Source organism: Tachypleus tridentatus, chromosome 10 (genome assembly GCF_004210375.1).
Source record: "Tachypleus tridentatus isolate NWPU-2018 chromosome 10, ASM421037v1, whole genome shotgun sequence".
Classification (NCBI taxonomy): domain Eukaryota; kingdom Metazoa; phylum Arthropoda; class Merostomata; order Xiphosura; family Limulidae; genus Tachypleus; species Tachypleus tridentatus.
In genome coordinates, this window is record NC_134834.1 from 155,752,208 (window position 1) to 155,771,428 (window position 19,221).

Here is a 19,221-nt window from a genome sequence, read left to right on the forward strand (position 1 = left end):
TATTTTAACTTTAAATCCCTTTAAAGTTGTACATATTTCTTTTATTAAGAGCACTGCTGTAGAGGACTTTATGATTATTGGCAGCCAATCTTTTGAACCTTTCTTGAATAGGTAGACTTGGCAATTGAAGAAAAATTTTCAGTTGACTAACAGTAGTTTAAGAAAAGTTTCTTGTGCATTATAGTATGTTTTTGCATGTTGACAAACCTCTGAACAAATATAACACAAAAAACTGACAAGATGCATTGTATAATTTTGAATGCAGTTACTGAACTTAATGTTAAAACAAGTCAGAGAATAATATATTTTTATAAGTCAGAGAATAAGCAGTGCCTTGATTTGTAGAATGACCTTACCAAAATAAAAATACTTTCACATATGTATATCTTTAAGAATTAACACTTGCTGTCACATTATGCTAATATTGCTTTTTTGTGGATGTATACATATCATTCTTGTCTCAACATGGTTGCTAGTTAGACACACTGAAGTGATAGCTTTGATTTTTATTGTTTCATTGCTGACTTCATAATTGCAATCTGAATTATTCTTTTCATCAGTTCAAAAAATAGGTAAAATAAATCATAACCATTTGAAAGGTTTTCAGTTTCTTCCAATAAAATGAAAATAAACCATTTGAAAAGAAAAACTATGAAGACAAAGCAATAAGAAAGGATGTTAATGTGAGATCTTTACACACGTGATGATTTCACAAGAATCACATTAAATGGAAATATTTCCTCTTTCTGCATATACACAGTTTTATGTGTTATTACATATAATATATATGATCCTTATATGTTGTTTCTTAGGTTAAGTATGAATTAAGTTGCTGTGATGGGATCTGTTTTGGGGAAAGTCACTGATTCAATGCCTTTCCCAAAATAAAATGGTGTATCAAGCTTTAACCTATACTGTTGTTTAAGATGTAAAATTAAATTTGAGAAGAGGCTTCCTTTGCTGTTACTAACCCATACTTTTGCCAGTTTGGGTATTCATGAGGGCAAAAGTTATAATGAAGAGAGCAGAATATTCTAGGTGCAGCTAGAAGTTACTACCATATAGTAGAACTACTAACTGTTGTGAGAACAACACACACCTAAATAATGAATGGGTGGAATAGAGAAAATAGTATTTAAATTCTAATAAAAAATACCAACAAATGTCAGTAGTACAGATAATCTTCTGAATTCTGTTAGTTTCTAAAACATTGATATTGTCAGCTGATTAACCCTGAGATACTGATATGACTTGGACTTTTATTGTGCATTGCATAGGTCATATTCATTTATGTTCATATTTTAAAAAAAATATATTAATATTTAATAGCAACTGGAGAAGCTGTTTGTTTAGAAGAAGGATCTTCACATTTCATTCTTAGGAAGGCTCAAGAGAATAATCCGGATCAAGTATTGGGAGAGAATGAGGTATTAATTTATTAAAATCTTTACTGATTTTTTTTTTGTTATTAGAGTGAAATAACTATACTAATTCCAACACAGATATTTTCTTTGATTTGCATTGTTTTTATGAAGGAAGTTCTTTGTATCACATCTATAATTTTTGTAAAAAAATTAAAAATAACTATATACTTTTTAAAGAAACTTAGTTCTTACTGGATGGGATGGGATGTTACATGCATCCATTGATTTTTTTTTCCCTTCTCATAGTGGCAGTACTTAACCAAATTGCTTGAATCTTGGTAAAATGTTACTAAGTAGTATCTAGTTTCAGCTCAGCAATGATACAATTTGATTTACTTTATACCATCACTTTTAAGTTATTATTGATGAGAAAATGTTTTCATGATTGGTGTTTAGTAACTTTTTTGTGTGTGAAATTTTATTTTGCCAGTGAAGTTAATAACTACTTCTGGCTAAAACACTGACAAAGATATATCGTAACTTACAACTTGAACTTTCACAGTGGAAAGTTCTCATGTTTGATAAAAATGGTTTTACTAACAATATTCTTTATTGGAAAAATGTATTTTGAATAAATTTAGTGTATTTTCAATAAGTAATAATTTTGTTTACTTACCTTCATTGTTTGAATAAGATAAACTTGACAATAGTATTCAATTAATAAGGATTTGAGTTCTATTGTTGCCTTTCTGAACTTAACTAGGCTTTTTTGTCACTAGAGAAACATTCTCTAACAGTCAGACACATGTAGTTTAAAACAAAAGGAGATTCAAAATTGTAAAGAAAATTGAAGGAAGCTAAGAAACATTCTCAGATAGGTGATATTCTTAAGTCTGTTGTATTCTGTTGTTGTTCTCTACACAAGCAAGGTTTATAAATTACTTTTCATCATATTTTATTTACTCAATATTGATGGGAATATTTTATAAGCTACCATATACAGTAGTATATAGACTTTTAAGTATTTTCATGGCCGAGCTTCATTAGGAGGAGTTCACATGTCATGCTGTGAACTTACAAAATAGTATGAATGAGAGACTGGGCTATTAAAATCAGATAAAATGAAAAAAATCACATAAGAAACAAAACCTCGAGAATTGTATTTTGAAAGGATGATAGTTTCTTATTAGATATAACTGTCCTTCAGTGGTACAGCAGTAAGTCTACTGCTTTACAATGCTACAGTCATGAGTTTGGTTCCCCTTGGTGGGCACAGCAAACAGCCCGATATGGCTTTGATGTAAGAAAAACAAAATAAACAGGTATAAACTTATGCTTTGGAATGGTCAGAAAAATTATAAAAAATTGCTAAATGTATTCTATATATAAGTAAATGACTCCTCAAAGGTGTGTAGCAATATAAGTTTGAACATATTTTCAGTTTTCTTGGCAAATTACACAATGAAAAATGACAATTCTAAAGTATTTTTGGGTAAACAATTGTTGAAATACAGCTAGTCTGGAAAGGCTCAATCTATTGACTTTCATAAATTTTTATCAGATTCGTTTTCTAGGAATAATTATTACTAATGATCTTTGGAGTAGAACCTTAGGAAGAATGCTGAGGTTTATTGATGTATTGTCTACTGATAGATCTCTACAGTCCTTTTGTTATTTTTTGGTAAAAAGAAACAAAAAGTTTGAAACTATCACAAACTTTTATACAAATGAAATATGATGTTATTTTTATTTACTTTGAAATAATGTATTGATTTAGTTGAAAGTAAATTAACTATAATTGTTGTCAGAGAAACACAGAAATTTGGTAAAAGACATAATACTAAAGTCAAATTTAGAAATTACTAGAATGGTGCAGGAAGTAACAAAGGTACAAATAAGAACCTGATCATTAGGGTTCATAGAACCTCAAGCTTTTGAAATTAAGAGATTTCCAGAATAATTTAAGGGTTCAGTTAAAGTTTGATATGCCAGAGTGTTGAAGTAACCAGTATATGTAGGTAAATATTTCATGAATTTGAAACTTATTCTATGGAAAACAAAAATAAAATGAGTACACATAAAAGCTATAGTTTCATGGTTGATTGAAAATGCCTTTAGTCTTTAAGGAGAAAAAAATCACTCAGTCACAGTAGATGAGTAAAAACTGCCTGGGGACGAGTGGACTTGAAAAGGTAGTTATGAGGAGAAGGAGCAAAGGTTCAAAACACTATGAACAACTTATCAGTCACTCACAGATTTATAAGTGGTGGTTTGGTAAAGCCATTTGCTGCTTGTTCAATATGGTAATTTTAAAATACCTCTCAGAGAATTCGAGACATGGGAATTTTTTATTTCTTGAAAAATCTTTGTTTTTGCTGGTAGTTAATTTTTGTTATATTACTTCCTTTTTAATGTAATGGTCTAAAATAAATAGCTTGATTATCGCTACAATCAAGCGTCATCAACAAGAAACCAATCTATTCATACTAACAACACTTAGAAATAAATTCAACATTTAAATAACAAATGCCTGGTCATAAATTTACATCAGTATTAATAAATAGTTTATCATAAATATTACTAAATCAACAATAATTGGATCATGAAAAAGAACCAGAAAGAAAAAATCTAATTTTAAAAACAAATACAGCAAATGCAATATTCAACCAATACCTTTCAATATCAAGTGACATACAGCAATAACGGCCCGGCATGGCCTAGCGCGTTAAGGCGTGCGCTTCGTAATCTGAGGGTCGCGGGGTTGCGCCAAACATGTTCGCCCTCCCAGCCATGGGGGCGTTATAATGTGATGGTCAATCCCACTATTTGTTGGTAAAAGAGTAGCCCAAGAGTTGGCAGTGGGTGGTGATGACTAGCTGCTTTCCCTCTAGTCTTACACTGCTAAATTAGGGACGGCTAGCACAGGTAGCCCTTGAGTTGCTTTGTGCAAAATTACAAAAACAAACAAAACAAACATACAGCAATAACTATATCCTTCTATAACTATCTCATGATTCTCTGTCATGTTGAAGCATCAGACAGGATATTTATTCGCAGAGTAGGTCATGAGAGTGCACCTCATGTGATCATTAATTTACATACTCTTCTGCTATATTAATAGTATCTGTACCTCATCAGCGTGATAGCTGTTGTCAGTTTCATCATACACACATTTATTTACTCAAAATACAAGTGATTATGTGGAAGGTGAGTTATCATTTTTTAATGCAACTACAAATTCGTAGATAAACTAAACCAAAAAAACAGAAATAATGAATAAGCAATAAACAGCACCATAATTTATAAAAAAAAATATATAACTTTGTTTCACAGGAAGGCTACAGAAATATTTCTTTACTCTGGTAAATTAAGTAACAATACATACACACATGAAAACAGTGACTTTTGACAGTAAATCATTATTGGTTATGCAAAATTTGTATGTTTCTTATTGGATTTTATAATACTTCTAGTGAAAGGGTTACATAATTGTTTCAGAAAATTGTTAATATGTTAATAAATATAAAACTGGTTAGATATCTAAAATAGGTATTAAAAGTAAGGTTTGGCTCTTTTATTTTTCTTTCACAAATAACAATACAATCAGTATACAAATCTTTCAATTTACAAGAAAATTCTATGCTAAAAATAGCTTTGTTATTTTAATATCAATGAAATAAGCAAAATTTTTAAATGGACAAGTACTTTTTAAGTTTCTCCTTTTCCACAGGATTAGTAGATACAAAATTCCTTTGGTATTCTGTACTTTCATATGCTTATTACAAGTTTCCATTATAATATAGTATTTTTATGTACTAACACTGTCAAGTTAATGGAAAGAAGTCAGAGAGGTCAGGTAGGATTACTCTGTAATAGTTTCCTTAAGGATTTAATGGAGGCCCTGGGTTCGTTACTTTGTCAGCCACTATGGCAGGTAAGTGATGGACTGAGAAATGAAAACTTGGAGTTGAGAAAGTTAAATATTTTTGTGATATATGTGGATATTTTGTTTCATAATCATCATTAGAATAGTCTTTTATTGGTTTACTAGTTGGAGTACCCATCCCCTGGACAAAAGTTATGTAAATTCATGATTAATGAAAGGTTATTTTAGGACATGAAAAGGTGCTTTTTGTATATTTAATTATAAAAAAATGTCCATAAAAAGTGCAAACTGCAAAACCAAAAATTTGTATTTATCTTCCCATGGATCCAACAAACCTCCATGCTAAATTTGGTAATAATCTTGCAGAAGAGGCAAAGTAGTGGTAAAACATGCAAAAATGCCCACAAAAACTGCAAAATGCAAAACTTAAAATTTATATGTACCTCTGTATGGACCTATTGAACCTTCTTACCAATTTTGATGAAGATCCTTTTACATCCTGCAAAGTAGTTACCTGAACAGGCAATAGATAGTGCTGTTATATTTATATAGATTTTGTATTGAATATGTATATTTTGGCTTTTTTTAATATAATTCTGACTAAGTAGAATGCTGGTCCTCTACAAAGATATTCCTAGACTTTAATTATTTATTTTCTCTGTACAATTCCAAGGTAATTCAAAATATTATTCATGTTCAGTCTAGTTTTAAAATCTGTGCCGTAACGTGTATTCTGATATTCTCTTCTTCCTAAGTTGATATTAGTAGTGCTTCTAATACAGTTACTATGACTACCAAAAATACTGTTGTTGAATACAATTAATAAAACACCAACTATTGTTTTTAACCATTTTAAGTAATTATCTAGCCATGATATCATGATGTTTACTGTAGAAATTTATCAGTTGCTATTTCACAACAAAATGCTAGGTGTAGGTCTTGGTTTGCAGCAAGTGAGCTTGGAAAACTAACTCTTTATCTGCTTTAGTATTGGCAGTATTGTTAGTTAATGGTCTCTTGTGACTTGTATGATTTAGAACATGTTTGTCAGAGTGAAAACTGAACAGTGCGATGATTTACTACAAGATGACATTACTTCCCAATTCAGCGAGAGTGATGGTGACAACATTCTAGACGTTGCAAAGCATGATATTGCAAGTGTGACAAAAGAAAATGAATTTGAAAAAGAGTTGCAAGATACTGATTTTATGTTGGAAGGTACATCAGGTGAGTGTGATTATATAATGTTTCAGAAATTGTTAATAATATTTTAAAGGGAATATTGGTAGATAAATTACATTTTCATTTAACTTAAATCTTAGTACTTTTACAATTTTTAGAAACTAAAGTGCATAAAACATGAAAATACTGGTACACAAGGAATAAACAAGTTAGACTGCAACATTACATCCTTTCTTAATATGCTTATTAGAAGCATGTTTTATTATATGACTTGAAAATTTAGTATTTGTAGAGTTACTTTTTTATATCAGTTCCATGCAATTCACTCTACAAAGGTAAGACTGCAATTATCACATGTCCTTCTATTTTATCATCTGCAGGCCCAAAACAGTCTCAATACAAACATCCTGTTACATTAGCAGTATATGGCAAAGTTAAGGTTATGTCATGGACTCTCTATTTGTTTCTGTGTGGAATATGATTTCAGCAGGCAAAATAGCATGTTGTACAGTGAATATTTACAACTGTTACATAAACTAAATCCTAGTAATACTAATATGAAATATGCTACTAGTAGTTAAACAGCAGACAATTATAACATTACTTGGGCCAATGGGCTGAAGTTCAACTGGTTTTCATATTGTATGTCTTTATATTATCTTGTCAAATTCATGTTACTGTTGACATAAACATTTGAAAATGAAGTAAAACCAGTTGAATAAAAATAATAACTGTTGAATTTTCAATTATGCATTTTATTAAATAAACTCTTCATTCAGTACTTATCAACTTCTTCCAGGAATTACAGTGACATTATATTGATACTTAGCATTAATGAAACTTTCATATTCTAATTGAAGTATTTATGAGAGAAATCACTTAAAAAGTTTCTGGGTCAGTGTATAGTTGCTCTTGTAGATCTTACAAGCACAAGAGACTGTAGACTACAACAGTTATTTGTGGTATTTGACTTTTCTTTTAATTTCACTATCTGAAATTCCTTATAAAATTTCTTGGGTTTGGAGTAGATGGAGCCCCTGAAAGAGAGCAAAATTCTAAAAGCTATATTCTGTTTATTTGTGTGTGTTCGTATCTTGTAGGATAAGGAGGGGACAAGTAGATCTATTAGAACTTTGTCCTTTGGATACAGAAATGTTTTCAGAAATTCTACACTCCTAACAAAGTTTTAAAGTATAAATCCTAAAATTAACCAAAATAATGCAACACAATAAATCTTCAGAATTTACAATGTGAGTGTGTATAAACAGAACATGAGACATCAAAGTTGCTGCTTTCATTCAGGTAGTAAAGTTAAAGATTGGGCAATTGAAAGTAATAAATAACCCATGCTCTAAATATTGGACATATAGGGTATGGGGTATTTAAATATATAAATGGTTAAACTAACATAGGAGAATTGAAGTACTCATGTTACAACTTTTTTTACAATAGCTACATCCAAAATTTAACTTCTTTTATAATATGCCAGTGATAACTTAGGCACCTTCCATGTTTCAAATATATGCTTACGTTAATCCTTGCAAACCATTTTTTGATGTATGTTTAATTCATGACATGAATTTATTTGCATGTTATCATGTATTACAATTAGTGCTTGTTAGATGACATTCATAATGCTGTTTTTGCTGATGTCTGTTAGATTAGCAAAAATACTAAGCTTTGCTCAGACTATTAGGTTAATAGTTTGTGTATTCTGAATCCATTTGAGGATAAAAGTATAATCTGTATATTTTCTGCTAAGCAACATGACATAAAAGTTGTTGTTAGAATGCACTGTTATGAAATCTGCTGGCTTTTTTTATATATTAGAAGTTGTTACTTCAGGAACCACTTTTTCTCTAGTTTACCTCTTTAAACAAATGTGTGTATATATAAGTTAAGTAATAACCAGATGCATATCCTCAGAGTACACTTAGTATGGGTGCAAAATTTTGAGTTTATAGGTTCTTTCTTTTTGAAACTGTGGCAGTCACACTTCTTTTCTTTGTGGTTTTTCATTAGCCAACCTCATTAAAAAGATGTGCATGCATATTTATACACCAGAGAGAGACATTACTATTGGTGAAAGTCTCATGTTGTTCAAAGAACAACTTGATTGGATGCAGTACATTCCTCTAGAAAGAGTCTGGTTTGGTTTCAAGACATTCATGCTTTGTGAATCAAAGTCAAGATACATCTGTTCAAGTCTGATTTATACAGGAAAAGGGACAGTTGTTGATGAAGATTATAAAGAACTTCCTATATCTTCACAGATTGTGATGTCATTATTGAAACCTTTACTGAACAAAGGCTACTGCCTAACAATGGACAGTTTTTCACACTTGCCCACAACTAGCAGACATACTTATTCCTCACACCACTGACACACATGGAACAGTAAAACGTATGAGAAAAGAAATGCCTTTGAACTTGAAGATGAAAAAATTGAAGAAAGGAGAAATCATGGCATATCAGCATGGAAAGGCTACTGTCATTTGCTGGAAGGATAAAATGAAGTAGCCATGCTTTCAACTGCTCATAATGCTGAAATGGTTGGTGTTGAAAAACAATAACTGAAGCAGAAGCCAAAAATAGTCATTGATTGCAATGATTTGATGGGTGTCATCAACAAAGTTGATCAACATTTATCTCACTATTGTATTCCAAGAAAGCATTGAAAAAAGTATTACAAAAAAATCTTTTTTGAGAACAGGAATTTTGGAATTCATATGTTTTGTATTTAAAAACAGGAGGCCAGAGGAAACATTTAGAATACAGAATTGAGAAGAAGATAGAGAAATACCATTCACCAGAACTCTTCTCAAAAGGTGTACATTCAGGGACAACACCAAATTCACTTTGCCTGACAGAACGTCACTTACCTGAAATTGTACCAGCTGCATAAAAGAAAACTAACCCAACAAGACAGTGTGTAGTGCTCAGAAAAATTCCAAAGGAAAGAAAATTGGATGAGGAAGTAGATACTACTGTCCAGATTGCAATGTTAGACTTTGTGTTGCACCTTGTTTCAGAGTGTACCATATCAAGGCAGATTTTTAGAAAGGGGCATTTTATTTGTTAACAATTGATGTAATTTTTCTGATAATATTATATCTATATTTTGCTATAAACACTGGAGAAAACCATTAATATTATTTACTGCAGCTTCATGGAAGTAATATATATCACTTATTAATATGTACCAAATGGTTATCTGGTATATTCTGTATGAAATATAATAACAGATTATAAAGTAACTTTTGTTTCATTAATATATTTACATAAAGATTATCAAAAAGTAAGATAAAAACCTGTCCTTTAGTCTCTTCAACAGAACCATGACACAAGAGGGGTAAACTACCTTATTATCAAGGTATGTTAATAAACTTGGCACCAGAATGTTGATAACAGTTCAAATCTATATATACGATTTTATTTCTTAATTTTGAAAGGAAACGTTTGAATATTTCTCAATCTGCACCTGAATTTTGTACACTTTCCTTACAAGTTCATCAGGTTTTTAACCAATTATAAAAACATACTATACATACTGACAAGCTAGAATATAAAATGTCAATTTTTTTATCCTTTTGCTTTACTAAAATGTTTCTAAATTTGTTTAACCTCCATGACATGTCCCTCCCATACCCACTGTCTTTTAACAAATGCCTATATGATTTTTTTTCCTGAAATTGGTATTTGACATATTTACAGCCAATAGAAAGAACATTCTGAACTACATAAATAATTTGGTTGTTCTATTTTAATGTTTGTAGCTAATTGTCTGCAGGAGAGCTGATATGTTTACACTAAAGAAGTTGTTCCAACCATAAATTAAATTTTCAAACCTATTTACAGTATGTTTTGGGACATTCTGTTTAGTGCTTGATATATTTTTTGTGTTGTCTAAAATACATATTTGAAAGATATATATTAATTAATTAATGGAGAACCAACACAGAGAAAATAAATGGACTATATCATGCACTTAGTGCAAAAGAGAAGTCTTTAAGGCTAAAGTAAGTGGTAAATGTATTGTCTTTATGTATATTTATTATTTGTTGCCATATTGTTTTAACACAAATAAACAAAAAGTAAAAATTAAAATGTTATTAAATTAGATGAAACCTATATGACAAATTTGAAATAGTTATTGCAATTTCTCTTAGAGTAAAGAACACAAGATGCTGTCCTTTGATGTAAAGTAATAATGTATTTATCCTAAGCTATCATCAGGTGGCTTATTGCTTTGTTACACAAGTTAGTCATACCTCAAAGAACAACAAAATGAAATAAAAACAGTTGTAAAGAGATTAAGAAGTATGAACTCTCAGGATAAATAATTATTTTTGTCTAGTCATTCTAGAAAAAAAAAAGTTTTAATTGATTTGATATTTTTATTCACATTAATGATTTTCCTACAGAAAATGTTAGGGTAGAAAAATAAAGTTAAAGTTTTACTGGAAAAAAAAGAAAAACTTTTGATGTTCATTTAGGGAATCATAGAGTTTATACAAATGAAATAGGAACAGAAGCCTTACTTTTTTTCTCACTGATTTAGTTGTTTAACTAAAAATTCATGTAACTTTAAATTTGCATTTTTAAACACAGAACATATCTTTGATACTAAAATAAAATATCTCCAAACTACTATAATTTAACTGGCATTCTAAGTTATAAAGGTTAAGACATTGCATTAGCTACTCAGAGTTGAACAGTAATGGTCATAAACAGTTTTAAAGTACCTATACCTGCTATAAATAAATAGCCACCTTAGGTTTTTTGTATAAGAAAGAATGCTTTTATGTAGGTAACAAACACATCTATCAAATAAAGACGTGATGTTGATAATATTCATCAAAGCTATGATGAAGTGGGAGGGGCTTGTGCTTGTTTGATGGGATTAATAAATTTATTACAATATTTGTAACTTAGTATGTAGGAAGCTCAAATTTTATATTCTTGCCTGGAATTATAACTTGTATTATTATTGATTGGGCATGTTACAGAGAAGTGAAGACTGAGAATTTATTTGAACACTTCCTTTTGAAATCAAGAAATTACAACTTAGATAATATAAAACTTTGAATTACAGAATAGTCTGATGCCAAGTTTATTAATAAACATTGATAACAAAAAGTTGTATAACCCTTTTGCAACAGGTCACTGGTTAAAGGGCATGTCATTGCATTTGTTGACTTGCATTCAAAATTTTATTCAACTACTATTTTGTGAATTTTTGTTGTTATCTTAGGAATAAAATTGTAGATTATGATTTAAACTTTAATGTTATATATGAGTTAATTTCTTAATTTGAAAGTAAATATTAAAAGAAACACACCTAAATATAGATTTTAGTAGGTCACATGTTATGTTTAAGGCAGCAGTTTAAAATTCAATGTTTATGATGCCAAAATACTAAGTATAATTTTGTACAAATTAACAACTCAGCTTATTAATACTGACAGACTAGAATTAAAGTAAGAGCCTCATATTTTTTAGTTTTGCAGAGATATGGCTAATGTACTGAATCAAACATGGTAGCTTCATTCAACTCTTTCCATTTTTTTGAAATAGTCATTTACATGCTTTTACTACAGTATATGACATGTGAATAACCAATCAACAGCTTAGAATGTCCCTTTCGTGGTTTTTCAGCCATTTTAGTCAGTGAAAAGACTTCCACATTCTTTCAAACCAATATTTTGTGAAGGTAAGTTGTGTCTTTAACCTGCTCAAAGTTTCATACTTTTTTAAATCTAAATACATCATAGTTACCAAGCTTAAGAAATTATAGTGGAATTTGATGGTACCAGTGTAATTATTGATGATTTTTTATGACTATTTAACTGTATATACAAAATGTATCTCAGAACAGCTGATATGGGTGTTAACACTTTTACTGATAAGGAGAGAGCATCATTTTGACCTTCCTAGGTCATCTTCAGGTTAAGAAAGAGAGAGTTTGAATGTGACTGTTGACAGACACGTCTTAGGAACGAGAGTATAAACTGGTACGGGATTGTAGGGGGCATTGTAGTTGGATATTAGGTTATTAATTAGTGTAGGTGTAAAGCTGTTCCTTTATGTTAGTTTAATTTTGGTTTTAGTTGCTGTACAAGTAGGGCTTCTTTGATTTTGCATTTATTTATATTTGTTTCTCTACTTAATATCTAGGTGTTTTCTATGGTTATGTTGTGTTTATTTGATTTGCAGTGTCCAAAAACGTGTGAAGGTGGGTTTTTGTGTGTTTTTTAATCTAATTTCCATTTTTCTACTTGTTTCTCCAATATATAGAAGTTGTGGCAGTTGTTGCATTGTATTTTATAAATTATGTTGGTGTTGTGTTTGTCAGTGTAGTTTTCACATAGTATGGACTTTGTACCTGGTTTTTGAATAAATATGGTGTTTACTGGAATGTTGTGTTTTGTTTTAAGTTTTTTACAAATGTTGGTTAGGTTTTCTCTGATGTTGGGAACATATGGTATGCAACAGCATAGGGTTTTGTAATTTGTAATATCTTGGGATTTATTGTTGTTTGTTTGATGTTGATGAAGTGTTGTTTCATTTTGTTGATTTTATCGGGCGATCATAGTTGTGTGACTGTGTTTATTTGGTTTCTTAATATGTTGAGTTTTTGTTTTGTTTCATGTGCTGAATCCCAGGGAATTTTTATTTGATATCCTCAATATGTGAAATTTTAAAAGACTTAGCAACCTATGTCCAGCAGCAACCAAGATCAGAGGTCATAGCAAGAAGAGATAATCATTTGCTTTATTTCTAGGTTTACTGTTCTACATATTAAGAAAAATAAGTTTAATAATTTATTTCTAAGCAGTAATAAACTATATGCATATACAGTAGAAGCTGTCTAAGGCAGAATCGCATAGTACTGAGTAAAATTTCCAGATTAGAAATAGTGAACATGCATTTCCTTAATTATATTTAATTTTTGAGCGGAACGTTATACTTGCTTGACTCAAGGGAACTAAAATGTTTGTGAATAAAGTTATTGTACTGTTTATGCGATATTTATTAGAATAAGAACAAAAATAGACATTCAAAAAATACATAAGTACACAAAATCTTAATCAAATTTATTTGAAAAAAGTGTCCAGTTTCAACTGTTTCGTTTTTTTAATGAGCTTTCTCATGTGATTAAAAGAGAATGCCAATTCTACGGCCTTTTCATGAAGTTCATTTTTCCCTTCATTTTTGCATACAATTTGATAGCATTAATATGACTTAACATTTGTGATAAAGTAGGGATTTCCATTTTCTCACTATATTTTCCAATTTGTTCATCTTCTGAATCTCTCACATTGTTACTATCTTGCAATTCTATTATATCAATTTCTGTTAAAACATTCTTGTCAAAGTTTGCAAAACTTTCTGTGTTCACAGAATCATCTGCAGCAATCTTCTCAATCAGAGTTTGGATTTCACTAGAATCATCATAACAAGCAACTTCTCCACAATCTCCACTATTATCAGGAATAAATCCACGGTTTTAAAAGCACTTTATTATGCATTCATCTTTTATGCATTTGTTTGAATGACTTAAAAATGCAATTGCATCTACAATATCGATTATCTTGGTCATTTCAAATGCTCTCATACAGCGTCCATGTTTGCAGTAATATGCTGAAGCATCAATTTTATGTATTTTAATTTTATACACTGTATAATTCTATTGCCTAGTGGCTGTAGAACTGATTTTGTACATGGAAGTAGAAAGACTAAATGAACATTTGAAAGTTAAACTTTTGGGTAACAAGTTGCATTATCTAGGAAAAGTAGAATATTCCTATTTTCTTGTTTCATTCTTTTGTTTAATTTGTTCAAAAGTTCCTCAAATATAGCATTTGTCATCCATGATTTATTTTTCATTTTTCATTTCACAGGAAGTTTATTCTTTCATAAATTTTTGAAACAACACAGATTTTCACTTTTACATATTACCCATGGTTTCTCTAGTTTTCCATCAGCAAATGCGACCAAAAGTACAGTTAATCGTTCTTTCAAATGGCAACCTCTAGAATAATAATGGCAGAAAAAAAGAACATAATATACTTAACCAATACTTACTGTAACAAAATGTCCAAGAATTTATTAATATTTAAACTAATTGTTAATTAAACAAGAATTTATTAATATTTAAACTAATTGTTAATTAAACAATAATTTATTAATATTTAAAGAAATTATTAATTAAATAATAAATTAATATTTAATCAAAAACATTTTTTCCGACTTACTCAGGTTCTAATCCAACTTGTTGATAGATGAGGAAGGTGAAAGAGTTTCTTGTCTGCATTACACAGGTCTTGTCATATAGATGGTCTTTTATAAGAGATATCTTAAGATAATGCTTCAAAATTTTGATATTTCTAGTTTCTACAGGTTTCTGCCATATGCAATTTTCAGCTTAGACAGGTTTTACTGTATAATGTATAATTGAAAAGTGACTATATTACAGAATACTAGTCCACTAAGGTACAGCCAAGATAGGGAAGACTAAAGTTCAGTTTTATATTATTAGATACATAACATGCATGCGTGTGCACCATCTTAATGTTAGCTAAGCATGAGTGGAAAGTTAATATAGTAAAAAATAAATAAATATATAGCATTATGAGACTTAAGCTACTTAGACTAAACATTTATATTTTTGTGTTATAATATGTAGTCATTTCAAAACAAAAAAAGCATAATTTATATTTATTTTGTAATTTTTTTCATAACGGTTATATGAGGTTGGTCAAGTGACAGACCCCACATAGTTAGAGTATAGAAAATAACAAAAAATATAAATTCTTACTGAAAACTAATGTTTGAAATATATTTAGAAGGTTTTAAAGATTATACACATGATATTTGAGATTTTTAGGACAAAAATAGTTTTCTTAATCTTAAGAAATCACTTTCTGCTCAGACTAGTAATAAAACAGACTCTATTTTCAAAAACAAATTTTTATTTAAAATATTTCATTAATAAATCTCATTTTTGTATACAAAAAAACTTTGTTACTAAAAGTCTACCAAATTTTGTGAAGATACATATACTGTTTGAAAAATTATAGTGCAAATAATTGGTGTGTGCAAATGTGTAGACAAAGTTGTATGTATTATACTGATCCCTTGGCAAAAGGATTAATTAAGTTTTGAATATAACACTGTAAAAAGTCAGTATAGGTCCACTTTGACCCAATCATACTGAAAGACCTGTTTAGTTATTTTATGTGACACTTCCAGTATGATATTATCCCTTCTCACACAAAGCTATCTCAGTCTTCTTTCTGCTCTCTAAAGATTGCAAAAAATAATTTTCTTGCTTAGCACACCAGCCCATATACCCCACCAATTTTGTGCTATTATTAAACATGTATGTAGCATGTGACTCTCCAATATATTGTGCTACTTATATTGGCACAGCTGGCTCCTTCTTCTACTCCCACTCAGTCCTTGCTTTTGAAAATGAGCAGTATTTTAAAGAACACTGGCAGTGGAGAGGAAGAATGAGAGGTGGCAAGTAACTACAGTGGAGCACCATTAAGCCGCGGACCAGTAAACCGCAAAATCACTTAAGCCGCTGTAGCAAGTCTTGTGAGCGATGTGAGCAAGGATTATCGCGGCTCATCTCTAATTTAAGAACGTGTAAAAACACGGCTTACGAATTTAATCCTGGCTTTATAACTTCAAGGGGATATTTTAAAAAAAATTTGCTTTAATTTGGGAAATAAATAAAATATATTACAATAGAAATCGACCGATAATCTACCTTATCCGCTCTCTATGTCAGCTTTATGGAGGCTGCCATTGTTACCGAATCACACCTCTCCATACATTAAAGTTAATCCACGGTAAATCCGTGAAAAAAGTGATCAATAATTAAAGTATTATTTTTAATTCCATAATCCGATATAATGATCACGCAATGGCCTGGATGAGGCTCATCGGCGGAGCTGTTGAAGACTTCGGCTTTTCAGTCACAAAGGTTTAAGCCGCGGTTAAGCAGGTTGACCCCCCAAATACCGCGGCTTAACGGCACTCCACTGTATTAGAACTACATTTTCAGTGTAATAAAATGTTATTTCCAATACAGTCTTACCTTTTTTCATACAAATCTAAGATTCCACATTGCAAAGGTGAAGGAGCTGGTGTTGGTGCTTAACATTGAAATGGAGGAGAAGCAACTGTCTGGAATGAATGGGTGTACTATTAGGTGAAACCAAAACACACATAGGGTACTGCAGTATTTCTGGAACAGGTATGCTCTTCACCTTTGAAGTTGGTAATGAATCTGATACAGGTGGAAAAAAAGGATGTGCACAAGTGAAATTTGTTCTGAGAAGTTCAGTCCCTTGTAAAATACAAATTTAATGAACTAAGTTAGATACCCAACCTCTAATGTCTGAGCATTGCTAAAAAAATGTTCATGCTCAACACACTAATCCACATGAACTGCATTATTGACATGTACATAACATATGACAACTCTCCACCAATAGTACTGCACCACCTAAATTGGTACAGATAGCTCCCTCTGCTATTCCACTGAATCCTCACTTTCATGATTGGCACAGGATTCTTTAGATGTGTGCTTTTTTTGCATGTGTCTCCTGTTTATGATTGTGCTTATTTACCATTCTATTTTGTTTTTCAATAGCTGTATTTTAGTTGCATTCAGTTGGTTCAACTTTTCTTTTATTTATTGTTTCTGAATTATAAGAGATCTTAGTATAAATTTATGATTCAAGATGTCGACTGTGGAAATTCCCATTACAGTTGAAAATGCTACTGGTACAACTTCCCAGAAATCAGGTTTGACTTTATCAACAAAGGAGGTACAAGCCTTAGTTTGCATGGAGCTAGATTCATATATTCACCAACAAATTAATTTTGTCAGCTTGGCAATGTTTCTTAGGAAGAATACAATCAAGGTGAAATCTGTTTGGACATTTTTTTGGCATCTTCGTATATTGGTCTGTCACATGCTAAACATCTTCAGGAGTTTTCCCCTTCTATTTTGTTTTTACAGCTAATTAATAGGGTCATCAGTTGACATATTCTGGTTTTGCTGTATGTTTGAAACATGAGTGAATTTGCTATCTGTGGGCAAGTTTTTCAACTTGTTTTTTCACATATTATGGATATACCATGGTAGGTATGGGTCAGGTATTTTTTGTGTGTCCTTGCTCTTTACACATGAGAAAATGAATTATTTCATGCCATCAGTGCTTGGATTTCAATAATTTAAATATTTGTTCTTGTCATCTAAGTTAATTCAGGTAACTATAAGTTAGGTATTGTTTATTACTTTGTTTTTCTCGGTAATTTTAAGTTATAATCCTAATTATCCTCAGCGTTAGGCATATGTATCTTTTGTCATCTAAGTTAGTTTAGATAAATTGTCTGTTAAGATATTCATTATTATTTTGCTTTCTCAGTAATTTTAGATGGTTTGCAAACTTATTATTTGTACATACCTTGTGAACAAAATAAATTTGGATGGTTTGTTAGTTCAGTATTCATGAGTACTTTGTTACCTGGGCTGCTAGTTAATTCTAATTCATTGTTCCATCCAGATACATTTTTTTATCATATTTAACTATATGCTTTATAATACTACTTTTTGTGGTGTATTTGGACTTATTCATGGAAGGTGACCATCTCTTCAAAGTTTATTTTCATTAAATTCATTATATCATGTTTTTGGCTGCTCACTTTTCCTATCCTTTGAAAGTGGTCATTCAGGTAGAAATGTAGACTACTCTCAACATCTTTGTTGCTCATTATCTCCACAACGTGGCTGTTTCTTCCTTAAACTGATATTGTATCCCTCTCATGGCAATTCTACACACATCTGTTTGTCTTTGGCTGGGATAAGTCTTATTACTTTCTTTTATTGATATGTTTTCAGGGACTTTTTTTTTTACAAGTGATAATGAGATCCCATTCTGATGCAGGTGTTGCTTGTTTGGGTATGCTTTGCCTCAAACCCTCACTGTTCACTGATTGAACTGTTATACTCACTATAGAGGTGGGATGTTTTGCAAAACCATTGGTGGCATAAACAATAGTATGTATGTATATTTCTAGCTATCAGTATGTTTCATTCAGTGGTGGACTGTCATTCGTGGACTTCATGAGTAAAGCAGAATGGGATTTCTACCCATCCCTGATGTCCTTTTGATTGAATTAGGGTTGGTATGCATTTCAAAATTAGGAATCATTGATACCCATTGCACTTTCTATGGTGTGAAATTCCTCAGTACTCCCCCCTCCCTTTTCTTCCACTAGAGCAAGAGAGTCCTTACCAGTTCCCAATCACTGCAATTGTGGACCATGTAGGCTTTTTCATGAGCATTGTATAACTTTAATTTACCCTACATACCACTGATTATCTACTCACTGAGAAGAGGGTAAAGCTTGTTTCCCATTTTCCATTTTCTCTGGATGCTTTTATTTAAATGGGCAACTGTTGTTTGGAGCAGGTCTAGCCTGTATGGGATCTTTCTGGTAATACAGTGTTTGTGATGACTCTGATTTCTCATTAATTTCACTTATAGGAAGTCCTTTTCCTGCTTCTACAGTGAAGTTTGGGGGACTTTGTTTGCCTTATAATACTGGCTCGGAGATGTTTATATACTGTTCTTGCAGTTGAATGAATGGTCCATGTTTTTGTTATAATTCCAGATGCAGGATATCTCTTCCTAGCATATTCAGTTGGGTGAGTTATGATTTCCACTCATAATACCAGTTATAGATATTGCTCTATACTTATTG

The 19,221-nt window shown here is 30.9% G+C and overlaps 1 protein-coding gene across 6 annotated transcripts in view; it reads left to right on the forward strand.

Moving 5' to 3' along the window:
• Positions 1-19,221, forward strand: part of LOC143230698 (uncharacterized) — a 45,544-nt gene that overhangs the window by 9,328 nt on the left and 16,995 nt on the right. For 4 of the 6 annotated variants that reach the window (XM_076464695.1, XM_076464696.1, XM_076464697.1 and 1 more), the window contains exons 4-5: positions 1,330-1,427; positions 6,288-6,477. In XM_076464695.1, the coding sequence (XP_076320810.1) occupies positions 1,330-1,427; positions 6,288-6,477 (288 nt within the window). The remainder of the gene's footprint in view (positions 1-1,329; positions 1,428-6,287; positions 6,478-19,221) is intronic. The other 2 variants (XM_076464699.1, XM_076464700.1) reach the window with 1 other exon arrangement.